The sequence below is a fragment of the Notolabrus celidotus genome, chromosome 23, assembly GCF_009762535.1.
Source record: "Notolabrus celidotus isolate fNotCel1 chromosome 23, fNotCel1.pri, whole genome shotgun sequence".
Classification (NCBI taxonomy): domain Eukaryota; kingdom Metazoa; phylum Chordata; class Actinopteri; order Labriformes; family Labridae; genus Notolabrus; species Notolabrus celidotus.
In genome coordinates this window covers 7,938,075-7,951,507 of record NC_048294.1, presented here as the reverse complement: position 1 = coordinate 7,951,507, position 13,433 = coordinate 7,938,075, and the positions used below count along the sequence as shown (strand labels likewise).

At 38.9% G+C, this 13,433-nt stretch overlaps 1 protein-coding gene across 1 annotated transcript; it reads left to right on the top strand.

Moving 5' to 3' along the window:
- The first annotated feature begins 1,904 nt into the window (after nucleotides 1-1,904).
- Nucleotides 1,905-12,326, top strand: tex261 (testis expressed 261). Its single transcript, XM_034677291.1, has 6 exons — nucleotides 1,905-2,136; nucleotides 7,035-7,114; nucleotides 7,213-7,366; nucleotides 7,488-7,555; nucleotides 7,682-7,784; nucleotides 9,858-12,326. The coding sequence occupies exons 1-6, from the start codon at nucleotides 2,067-2,069 to the stop codon at nucleotides 9,971-9,973; spliced, it is 591 nt and encodes a 196-aa protein (XP_034533182.1). The 5' UTR covers nucleotides 1,905-2,066; the 3' UTR covers nucleotides 9,974-12,326.
- The last annotated feature ends 1,107 nt before the right edge of the window (nucleotides 12,327-13,433 follow it).

Sequence of the window (13,433 nt, the reverse complement as noted above, 5' to 3'; positions counted from 1 at the left end):
CCTTTTGTTTTCACACCTCCACAGAGATACTGTATATCTGCATGCATGGATGATCTCAGGCACCACACCCTCACACCATGCCATGCATCCACCTGAATCTCTGCCTTTGTTAAAAGCATTTGAAAAGGGGATGAGATTACTCTCACCTTTGACTCTGACGCCATTTTAGTTTCTTCACACTGTTTCACATTATATATTTACTTTATTTAGCTCCTCTTACTTAGAGGTCCGGGCCCTTCTTCACTCTCAAGCATACATTTTTTATTGTTTTCCTCCTCAATCTCAGAAGGTGTTGGCTTTTGGGACGTAGTAATGTATTCTGCCCTCAATGTGTTACTGAATCAGTTCACATGAGAACCAGGGTGTGTGTGTGTGTGTGTGTGTGTGTGTCTTAAAGAGAGACAATAACATAAAGATCATAGCAGAGAGACAGCAGGGTCTGAAATTGATACTGATTTCAAGAAAATAGGCGGAACAATTGTATTCCTCTCTCATTAACAAACGGCTTACACACATATGGCCTTGATAGATCCATATAAGACATTTAGTGGTTAGCCACCAAGCTATGTATTGTCAAATTACTCTTAATAAAGGCAGTTAGTGGGGAAAAGTGTATTCTTCTTTTCGTCCAAAAGTGGGTTTCCTGTTGGGGTCACCATTCCATAAAATTCTGCCACCTCAATAGACCATAACTGGGTCATTCATTTCAAACAGGAACTGCACCTTAAATTTGCAATGACCTATAAAGGTATGATTGGTAGCAAAAATGACAAACACCATAGGCTCAGTGGAAGGAGCTTAAAATGAAAACAAGTGTAACAAATTTACAAACAATAATTATTCTTTAATTATCTCTCTAATCTTGGTTTCTTGGGGCGCCCGTATAGATCATCATTGAGAGCATGTTCCCCATATCTGTTGGCTACCTCCTCCAGGTGCCACCTAGCTTGACCCTGACCCTCTGACACTTCCCTTTATTTCATCTGATGTCCTATTAATAAAGGCAGAAATGGCCCACTAAAATTAAGAGAAAACATTGCTAACAGACAGACTTTATTAAACAAAGGCAAGGCTGAATAAAGGGGTCTTCATTTGCTTGTTCTCAGTTTCAGTGGGAGGCAGTTTTAAAATGTTTAGGAGCAACAACCTCAAATACCCAGTCTCCTTTCATTTTCAGTCTGGTGTGAGGAACAACCGGCAAACCCTGATCAGAATTTTACTACTCCAGCAGCACTTTGATATGCTATTATTTCATGGAATAGTTTCACCATGTGGTGCTCTATACATGATGAGAAGGGTCCATGTTGGACTCGGAAGCCAGTGCAAAGACAGGAAGATGGTTGAGGCCCCTTAGATTACTTTTGTCAGCAGCTTTGCAGCAGCCTTTTGAACTACTTGGAGGCTTCCTTTCAAGATTTTAAAACATCTACATATGAGAAGCTTTACCCAGTGTCATATTTGAGTAAATTCCACTTTATCCTTAATTTAGAGACTAAATATGTAGGAAAAAAATCACAGTTTAGCATTCTACTAACGGTTGAAGAACCATGAACTGATATATTTTTGTTCAAAATTCTGACTTTGATCTCAGAAGTCTGACTTTTTTCTCAGAATAATAATAATTATAATTAAAACAAAATTGGCCCTTTTTTTAAGTGGCCCTAATCCTCTTCCATAAGTAAATTATTAATGTCATTTTTACTTTAAATTTTAGTCAAAGCCACCCAACTTCAGTTGATTGATAAAACCTAAAGCTAGTAATAGAAAAATACATGTTCTTGGAAACATTTTGACTTTTAAAAAAAACTGAGTTATCTATTTTTGCAAATGAGCTCTTCATATATATTTCTCTCAGACTTGTACATTCGTCCTCCAGCCACAGGTGGCGCTGTAACTAAACCCGCCCCCCTCCTCTCTGAGAGCGGCTCCTCTCCTCTGCTCTCCTCAGCCTGGAGTCTGAAACCAGGAGGAACTTTGACCGGGGCTCCAGCTGCTAGTTAGCACCCAGCTAGCTCTCTCCTGGACAGTTTTGATATTTGTGTGTGTGTTGTTTCTTATGCAGAGAGATGTGGTTTATTTATTTACTCAGCTGGTTGTCCCTGGTGATCCAGATCTCGTTCGTCACTCTCGCTATAGGTAAGTTCATGATGGGAATCCCTGCGAGGGCTAACCTGGCTGCTAGCTGGAATCTGCCTGCTAATGCTAGCGGACCATGTAATCTGGGAATATAACTAAATATGTCAGTCTATCATTACTCTGATTAATTAACTTATAATTAAGAGGATATTCTAACAGGAAGTTTACCCTAAGAACTACATGTGCTAGCTTAGAAAGTGCTTAAAGCTAGCTGCACTCTAAGCTAGCAGGCTCTCCTCCTGCACAGATATCTACATTTAATGAATAAATCACATGTTATAAAGTCTTTAGGACAAAGTCACACATGATAATAAAACATGAGTGTGTCTAAATGTTGGACATGTGACACTCTACATGTCTGATTCTTATTTGGAAGTTATAAACAGTGCAGTACATCTGCTTCTGTGAGGCTAGCATACAACTTTATTGAGTAGTTTAGTGTTTATAGATGTAATCTTATCAATCAGACAATGAATCAGCAATAACTTCAGTGTGCTGAGATATCTGACAAGGTGAAAGAGCATTCAGCTGCTTACATTATAAGTAATGTTAGCACATAGTTTAATATGAACAAGCTGGTTTTACTTTGATTAAAGATATCTCTGAGGGATCTTGTTTGTTTATATTGGACATCACAGTTCTGGCTGACCTGCAGTGTTGACTTAACACGTGTTAACTTTGTTGCATCAATTGTAGAGTATGTTAGGCAGAGAGCAAAGAGAGCCAGCCCCTCCACGTTGACTGATAGTCACCTAGCCACGTAACACCAGCTGCAGCTGTCAGGTGTGGCCTCTGGGAGCCAGCTCTGTCACTTTCAGACATACTGTAGGCTGACTTTTTAGGAGTACCTTCTCACTCTTACTTTCCAGGGTTCAATCTGATCTTGTGTTTTGTTGTCATGCAAAATTAAGGATTTAATGTGATAAATGCTGAACAACAAGGGATTAATAAAGAAGCCAAGTTTGAATAAGATAACTAGTAAAGAGTTGATGAAGTTCACTGGAGGCTTTATCAGTATTCTAATAAAGCAACAATGGTGCACATCATCCCACATATAAACACACCGGACACATATAAACACACAGGACACAGTACATGGGCGTTTTGTTTAGCAGTGCTATAGCCGACGGGACAAAGCTTCTGCCGAACCGGGCTCGCCTACAGTAAAGGGATCTGTATCTGCGACCAAACTACAGTATCTCATTCATTCTGTGAGGGATCATGTAATCAGGTTGTAATAACAAGTAGCCTGTGGAAGATTGTTATTGTGCAGCTACTACTTACCAAAGAAATCAATATCTTTACACCAAACTCTGATTTTAAAATGATCATTATTATTGGTTCTTAAACTATTGTATTGGTTCTGTTACTCTCACAGTGTATCTTTATAATCAATCAATCAATCAATCAATCAATCAGACTTTATTTGTAAAGCTTTTCATACAATGACATTGTAACACAAAGTGCTGTACATAAAAACAACTCAAAACAGAATAAATAAATTAAATTAAAAAGACCCCCAGCCCTGATCCCAAACTCAACCCACATTCCTAAGGTTAAGAACATGATATATGGTGGGTGGAGGGCGAAATATAATAATAATAATAATAATAATAATAATAATATAAATTAAAATTAAAAACATGGGAGGTAAAGTAAGATGTTAAAACTCAACACAGGAAATTAAGCTCACCAAAATCAAATAATTTAATAAGATAATAAAACACTAAAATATTAAACCAGTAAAAGAAACTAAGCTGCTATACTTAAAAAAGTGATAACTAGATAATGAATAAATAAGGTAAGATGAAATGAAACTATTATAAGAATGTAACTCGAGACTAAACAGGTCGGTCTTGAGTTTGCCTTTGAAAATGTTTAATGCTCGGTGTAATGGTTAAATCTGTAACCTTCTAAGTATGAGCTCACTTAGCTGTAGCTCGACACCGTCAGAGTCTGGTAATTTTCTTTTCAAAGTGTGCTATTTAGCGTTAACCTCATGCAACATGTTCAATGTTCTCTTATGTAGCCCACAGTTTTTTGTCTTCACCCTCTTTTTTTCTTTTTTTTTCTATATTCACCTTTTTCATCTTTTTCAATCCCACCTTAAACAAACTGACACCAAATCAACATGTCCTCTGTAGTTGGGTTGGATATGATCACAGTTGGACCTTGAAAGTCTGTGATCAGAGCTGCTTCCCTTGTATTGGTGTGTTCTTCATGGCAACAGTCTACAATGGAGAAATAACAGACTGTAGCTATGGAGTTCTGACCAATCAGAATCAAGTATTTAACACAGCTGTTAAAGTTTGTTTATTTATCTATTTATTATTCCGCACTTGTCTTCTCAGACTCTTAAGAGCAATTATAGATAGATTCCTAACATGTATTACTTCATTATCACCAAATAGAAAGGTGGACTAAAGCCAGAAAGTTTTCTCTGAGATAATCTCGCCTCGTTGGCTGTTTGTTGCAGCTCATAATAAGCTGCTTTGTAACACTGAACAGTGGGATACTGCAGCCAAATTTAGCCCCGAGTGCTAAAGAGAGCAACCAAACTGTGTCAGGAACAGAATACATTAACTTGTAACACACTAAAAATATTCTCTTAAATATATTTTATATGCTTTACTCAATTTTGATCATAACATTTCTTTATTTTAGTATTTTTTATTTGTGTTCTCCGGTAAATCCGGCAAGCAGCAGTGATTCAACAAAACGTCCCTATTTCTAACATTTCGTGTTGAGCGCTCTGCTGCTAACAGGAGGAACAAAGTTTAGGGTTTGTCTGCCTGCTGAGGTCAGAAGAGCAAGGCGATCCGCTTTCACTGTTTCTCTCCCTCTTTCTTTGGACTCTGTCTGTTATTAAGTACAGATTGGCTTTGCGTGATGAAGCTCTCAGACTGTCTTGGAGCCTCTGCTCTGTGAGCCCTCATCTTTTCAGCTCCTGGCAGTACATGTTTTGACTGGTTGGTCTTTTCAGGCTGTGTTGGCCTTCATTCCTCATGAGCTCGATATCTGTGGGTCGTGTCTGTGTTGTCAGTGATTTATTTTTTAGAACTTATTGGGCTGAATGGATATTATTTGGTGGTGATTTTTGCTTTGGCATGTTGTTGTGGACGAGGGCAGGCTGCTGGAGCTTGATGCCTTCTTGGTTCTGACCAAAATTTGTCTTAAGCACCAAAGAAACGAAAAACTGTCTACACTGTAAAAAAGAAGTCGGATTGAATGTTTTCTTCTTCTTTGATCTGTAATTTAATAATCAGTGTTTTTTGTGTACTCGTCTGTCAAATTTTAAAATTGACATCTTTGGAAAAAACTCAGGGAGAGATCAACAATTTTTTTGTGTTGTTTTTGTTTCCAGATACTATTTTTACTTCCTGATACTGAACCAAACTCTAAACCTACCAATTCTCCAACAACACACACCGGTTCAATACCACTGATAACTAACCCTGTAGGGATGTAGATAGCTAACGCTGTTTGACATTAAAGTTTAAATGAATGATGAAAAACTCAGTGTATGAATACATCAGGGAATCAAAACCACTCCCATTGGAGATTATTTAATGATTTTTACTGTTTCTAATTCCATTTGGGTCGATGTTCTTTGGAGAGGAATTAAACACCATGGGGAATTAATAATCTTAAACAATTCCAACCAAAAACCAGTGAAGCACGTACGAACAAGTTAAGCTAAGATTAGCAGCAGCTCAGCTCACAGCCCCTTGAGGGAGCCTCTTACCTTACACTCTCTTCTCCAGCATTATAGTGATGTAGTTTGGTATAGACGTGTGGTCAAGTTAAAATTACAATAAATACTCCCATCATTGCTGCTTCAAAGGCAAGGCAGGTTTATTTGTATAGCACATTTCATACACGAGGGCAACTTAATGTGCTTTACATTAAAACATTAAAAACATTGGAGACATTCAGAAAAGCATAAAAGAGCACAATTAAATGACAAATATAATAAAACATAGAAAAGAAAATGAGAAATATATTAAAAGTAAATTAAAAATTTACATTTAAAGTGAGTTAAAATAAGCTTCAAACACAGTAGTAACCACCTTAGGCTATAAAACATACACGGTAGCATTTTGTTTTGCTAGCTTAAGTTTAAGAGGTGTAAATAAGAATTGATATCTGGAGTAACAAGTTGTTTTTTATCGTTGGCACATACATTTGTTTTTAAATGTGAGCATTAACTCATGTACAGACTAACACCAAATTAGGCTGTTTGGGATGCATTTCTGAAACTGGTATTATTAAATATAGGTAATGGTACCAGAACTCTTTATTGTATCGAGTATGTTCAAAAAAGATCATTAAAGGATACACATCTTTACATATGTGAGTCCAGCGACAACCTCTGCTTGAGAGAAATGAAGCTAATGCAGAAGTGTTAATAACTGCAGTTCCTTGAGTGTCCACTAGAGGCTGGCAGAAATAAACATGTTTACAGCCTGGTACAAAAAAACAGTGTAGTCTGGATAGCTCATATCTCGATCGGCACACACTGTACGGGGTGAATTTTATCATAATGCAGCAATTCAGAAGATATCAAGATTATGAGTTTTGCAAAATGAGAGGCACAGCAGACTCGATTGACAGGTGGGAACACTGTAGCTGTTGGCTAGGAGGCTCAAAGCCCGCCTCTTTACGTCAAACTAGCTCAACAGACGTAAGGTTGTCTTCAGCATTTCCAATATGGCGACCGCCGATGATTGGCTTCAGAAACAGATGGGTGACGTCACGGATACTAGGTCCATTTATTACACGGTCTATGACTCCAGTGCATATATTATACTCGTGGTAGAAGTAATAGTCAAAAAGTTAACACATTCCAGTCTCTTATTGGATTGATAATATTGGATGTTTTCTCTGTCTCCTCCCAGCTGCCGGCCTGTACTACTTGGCAGAACTAATAGAAGAATACACAGTAGCCACCAGTCGAATAATAAAGTACATGATACTGGTGAGTACACAGAGACATTGTTATCTTTTAATTTCAGGATAAACTGCAGAATATGTTGTTTATAACGCTGATTCCCATCTGTGTGTGAATGTCTCCAGTTCTCCACAGGTGTGTTGGCAGCTCTCTATGTTTTTGAAGGCTTCCCCATAGTAATGGTGGGAGTTGGCCTCTTCACCAACCTGGTGTACTTTGGCCTCCTGCAGACGTTCCCCTACATTCTGCTCAGCTCCCCAAACTTCATCCTCTCCTGTGGTAAGCCGGCGGACTCACTTTGAAGCTTCAAAATAAAACTACCAGGAAGCAAAAGACTTTTACTTGAAGACATTAACGTCCCGCTGCCTTGTCTTGTTCCTCATTTGTCTCCACTCTTCAGTGTTGGTCGTAGTGAACCATTATATGGCCTTCCAGTATTTTGCACAAGAATATTATCCATTCTCAGAGGTAACTTCATCTCAATCTTTTTATGTAATGTTTTTTTTTTTTAATAAACTTTGGAAACATCTTCTTCTGCTGTTTAAATTCTGAACGTCACTTCAAATCATGTGTTTGTTTTTGATTGGCATAAAGGTGTTGGCATACTTCACCATCTGCCTGTGGGTGATCCCCTTCGCCTTCTTTGTGTCACTGTCAGCGGGAGAAAATGTGCTTCCGTCCACCATGCAACAAGGAGGTGAGCTCTGCTTTTTTATCCTCTCGTGCAGCCGAGGAGTTTCAAGTTTGACACCATCCTATCCGCCTCCTGGCCTCTTTTTCCCTCTATAACACCTCTTCCCTTTGGAAATTCTTGGATACATCTCAGTTATAGAATAAAAACAATGCCCAATTGCCTGGTTAGCAGATGAAACTGTTATATTTTATCATTTATATTTAGTTTAATAACAAATGTTCACAAAAAATGTTCACAATTTAGTAATGAATTTTGGTTACTTAAAACAAACACAAGTTTATTGTTGTTCACCAAAATTTTTTGCTAAATTGAAATCAATTTGGCATTTGTAAAAGCAAAAGTTTTGCTGATTTGAGCTTACGAGGGGAAATTTAGGTGAGTTTTTCCAGAATTCTCAAATAGGTGACCGGTGAATCCTTTATCTAAAAGACATATTTTGAGTGAAGCTGCTTGGTGAAATGAGGAGGACTTCAGGAAATCTACTGATGATGGTTTTAAGCTGTTAGTATCCATGCTAATGTTTGTTTTAAGCTTGAACTCAGCTGGTTGTCTTTAATTGATTACCGTGACCCATAAAAGCTTCCATATAAGCATATAAGCTGTCTTCATAACAAAGGCTGTAACCTACTTTGATTTCACTGAGGTCCAGAACTCATTAGTCAAAACCACATTCAGAAAAGCATTATGTAAATGTTAAATTAGGATTAGGGATGTACATTTTAAGTATTTTCTGGGATCAATCTTTGGAAATGTTAACGATCAATTATCGATTAATCATTAAAAAAACGTAATTTTTTTCCATGTCAAAAACAATGCCAAATGCGTTTTTCCCCTAGATCAAATTTTCCCTCAGGACACAATGTCTATAACTAACGGTATTAAACAGCTACGGATCATATTGAGGTGTACAAAACATTAAATGCTGAATATCGACGTGTGGCGCAGGCTCATAAATAATCTCCGCAGACAGTCATAAACAGTAAAGGCTCAGACTTCAACAAGGGAACTGAACAGAAACATATTTCAGTGTCCTCACAGTGTCCAGTCTCTGTCTACTCGTTCTTATTGAGAAAAATAAGCCTGTGTACGTGTTCAGGTGTCAGCCGGGAGCGCAACTGGGTCATTATCAGTCCGGCGGCGCAGAAAAAAAGCCTGTCACTCAGCCGCAACCCTCCAGCTGAGCGTCTCCGCTGTGCGCAACACCTTCAGTCAGCTCATTCTGAAACATGCTTTAAATGTAAAACCCCTCCCTGATAGCTGATTGAAATCTAAGACCACATGATGTCTGTTCCACGTGATAGAAAATCGAAACAAAAAATGTGTTCGAGTAAGTTCTTAACAATCAATTAATCGATACTTGATTTATTGTTAGCATCCCTAATGAGGATGTAGTTATTTTATGCCTGTCACTGAGTCTTTTTAGGCGATCCTCCAGAAAATAACAAAAATAAAATAATTTTTTCATTGAATGGACTGACTGACAATATGTCACAGAAATGAAACACAGTCTGAATTAAGATTAAGTTTTTTTATTTTTTAATATTTCTCATAAATGTAAAAGATGAAACTAGGAATTACAGTCATAGTGTACAAGACTACACATAAACTACACATGGGAAACCTGACTGCAGCTATATAAGTTAAGCAGAAACAGAGGTTTGTAAATATGTTAAAATGATGTGAACAGATGCTGTATGCATGTATAACATGGTTTAATGAAGAGATCATTTCACATGACCTTAATTCGTATGCTAAATGTCATTAACTGTATTTTCTTGAGGAGAGGGAGGGAGCATTTCTGGCTATTTTTGTCTGATGTCAGTCACTCGCCTGGAAAGGAAAGTCTTTTAAAATTGACATGTTAAGTTTAGCTGAGGTGCTAACTTCAGCCTGGCTAATTCTGTAGGTTGAACATGAGGCTCTTAATTTCAAGGTTTGGACTCATTAGGAACGTGTGAAATATATCTACCTTGTCCACTTTTTTTTAATTTTCCCACCTTCCAGTCACAGTTCATAAAATAAGAGCGTATGAATAATTACTCTGGTATTATAATTTATTTCCTTTCTCCCTGTTAGATGACGTGGTGTCAAATTACTTCACCAAGGGCAAGAGAGGGAAGAGGTCTGGCATCCTTCTCGTGTTCTCGTTCCTCAAGGAGGCGGTGCTGCCCAGCCGACAGAAAATGTACTGAGGGGCTGGGACTCGGGGTGCAGCCTCTGGGTTTGGATTTGTGTGTGTGTTTGTGTGTGTGTGTGTGAGTGAGTGAGCGAGTATGTGAACGTTCATGGGAAGCAGGAAGGACTGTGAAACAAAATTTGTATCCGGATGGGACTAAAACTTAAGCAGTGGCCAAAATAGGAAGAAGAAGAGCACAGGAAGAGGACGGACCAATGAACAGGACAGAGCTTCATGCTGGATGAGTTTACAAAGGCCACGTTCGTCTCTCCTTGTCTGTCTTATGTGTGTCTGTCTGTGTGTTTACTGACTGCCAACAACATCTACTAGAGACCTCACTGAGGGGGGTCTTCTCTGTAGCGCAACGCTTTCTTATCGTCACGTTGGACTCCTCCATTTTTTAAAGCTTTGTTATGAAAATGTGTGAGCAGGGTCTGACATTAACAAACGTAAGCTTGTAAAGTTTGAGTTTTGCAGATAAATCATCACTTTGTTCTTGAGATGAATCTGTTATCAGTTGTTTTATAGGTTTCACACTTCTACTTCAAATACACAAAAGTAGCATCGAAGACAAACTCTTAAGTAGTAAAGACTTTCTCCTCAGATTAAGGAGTTGAGATGAATGAGACAGCACTAAGGTACTCTCTGGCTAAATCCTGATCTCAAAGCTTTGATTTGGTGCCAAGTGATCCAAGAAAGCTGCGGGCAGGACACCACAGAAGGGCTTATTGAGATCACCTACAGTAGAGTGAAGTTGTAATGAATCAGCCCTTTAGAGACATCCTGTTTCAATTAAAAGGTGTGACGTCTTTAAAGGGATAATGCGTTTTTTTAAAGCAGGGTTATATGAGGTACTTGTCTATAGTAAGTGTATTACCTACAGATGATTCTGATCAGCTTGGCCCTTTAGTTCAAGAACTGGCATGGAAGCTAGGCTGTCAACCGCTGCAGATTAGGCCAGTTTGACCACGTAATGTAGCTACATTTAAAAAACCCTAACCCAAACACTTCTGTTTTTATCGGGCTAACTCAGTAATAGCTGTAAAGTTAGCCGTGAATTGTGGTGAGGCAAACAACGGACCATGGGTTGTGCTCGTCTGCGATAAAATCAAACTATGACAGCGGAAAATGCTCTTTGAAGACGGACTTACATTCAGCTTTTCTGGTTTTCTGATTTAACTCCTGAAAATTGAAAATCGGGTACAACAGCGGTGTTCAGTAAAACAGGGGAGTCTGGATGGTGATGCAGACTGCAGCTGTATGTGAGCCACCTGTACCCTCTGATTTAGAAAGGTCCTTGAATATGGTTGTGGCCAAGTCCTTCTTGTGATAGCAGGAGCTCTCAGTTCGTGGGTTTGGGCTCACAGTTTACAAACCTGCACCACCAGGTAACTTGGGATCTCTCCTGCTCTCCACAGAAGTTTCCTTCCTCTCTCTTTTAGTCTGTTAAGTCATATTCTTCTTCTGTACACTCTGATTAGTAAAGGTGTCCTCTTGTTCAAGAAACGACATGTCATCGCTTCAATCAGAATCCTTAATTCCCTTTTGTTTGGTTGTATTTTTGTCCCTTTCGAAGCTTTTGTGCGGCCGGTGGAAGGACCAGAAAAGTGTGAAAACAAAATAGCTTTCTGACAGTAAAGGAATGCTCTTAGAAATTTAACATTAACCACCATTATTGTTTGGGTCAAAGTTTCGTAAAGATGAGCTAAATCACATGGTAGAGTTGACCTCGTCTGCAGCGGTTGATGGCGTAGCTTCCATGCCAGTTCTCCGGCTGGCTTCCCTACAAAGGGGGTTGAGCTGACCACGTTCTCCTTTGAGTAATACGCTAACTATCGACAAGGACCTCATACAACCCCACTTAAAAAAACGAACTATCCCTTTAAAGCTCTCTGCCTCAGTTCATCACATGTAGAAAAGGATCACTTCTACATAACAACCTTTATAATATCATTTGGATCATTAACAAGTGGCCACAAAATCGCACTTTTCCCCCTTTTTGTTTCTTTGTCTTAAGTCTACGTATTAACGAGTCACAGCGCTGTAGTCTGAAACACACCTGTCCTTTTTTTGACTGTTTTAAAAAAATAAAAAACCCAGTAATGACGAACCGTTTTTTTTTTTCTTTTTTAAATCGATTGTTGAGTTAACCCAACATCAAAGTGAAAAACAGCTTTGAAGATGAAACCTGTGCTACGACTCCTGAAAGCTCACAGGTGTCAGGGACAAAAGCTGCTCAGAGTGGTCGGATGAAAGAAGTACTTCTACTGATAAGGCTGAAATTCTTTTTACCAATTACTGAGAGCGACTCATTGTAGGCTGGAATGCACACAAGTGTAAAATAAAATAAAAAGATTTTGTTGAAATAACTGGCAGATTAAATGGTTCTGTTTCTCGGTATGTGTTCAAAGACATTCTTTCAGAAATTGATTTGTTGACCGTCACCTTTTTTAAATTAAATCAAGTACAATCACGCAGCAGGTGTTCCATTAAGAATATGTGTTTGTGCGATATTCTCTATCATCTTTGTGTCCAAATCCTGTGCGGCTTGGTCATGTGATTGAAGCTAACCTGACCTCAGACCCCTGCGGAGGTGCGGAGGTGCGAAGTGCTTCATGAGGTAAAGGAAAAAGACAAAACCACAACACGCACACACACACACACACACACATACGCACGCACACCTTTCCTTGACACTCCACAGCTCGCAAATCCACACATGCTGTTGACAAGCCCTCACCTGGACCCCGAGTCTGCTCCCTAAGGGGGAACGGTGTGAGTGTAGGGGTACACGTGTGACAGGTTACCCAGTTCACTGAGGTTTCTCACCCTTCACTCACCCCATAGTTCACCCAGAACGACTGACATTCATAATTTTGTCACTTTTTGAGCTGAAGTTTGTTTGGAAACATCCGCTTTTGTTCCTTTTGTTCCCTTTAGACCGTTCCCATAAAGAAGCCAGTCTCAGTACTGGAAAGCACACTATCTGATGCACGGATTTGATTGGTTGATTTGTAAGCCTTCAGGAAAATGGACAGGTTTCAGGTAAATTTGTAATTTTGTCACTTTGAGCTGAAGTCTGTTTGAAAACATCCACTTTTGTTCCTTGTATTCCCTTCAGACATTCCCATAAAGACACCAGTATCAGTATTGGAAAGCTCACTATCTGATGCACAGATTTGATTCATTGATTTATAAGCCTTCAGGAAAATTGACAGGTTTCAGGTAAATAATCATGGACCACGAACAACCTTACTGCTCTGCTACTAGAGAGTGTTTTGTTAGTTTTCTACCAGTAATAAGCATCTTTTTAACCCCTCTGGGGTTGGAGGGGTGCTCAGTGTTGGCTGGTACTCAGTGTAGGCATCAGAATCTATATTAGAAAGTAAAAGAAATGTGTATACGGACATCTAATTGCACAGAGGAAACTGCAGGATACCTCTAAGTTCAGTGCTTTTGTGTGAATTCAATATAAA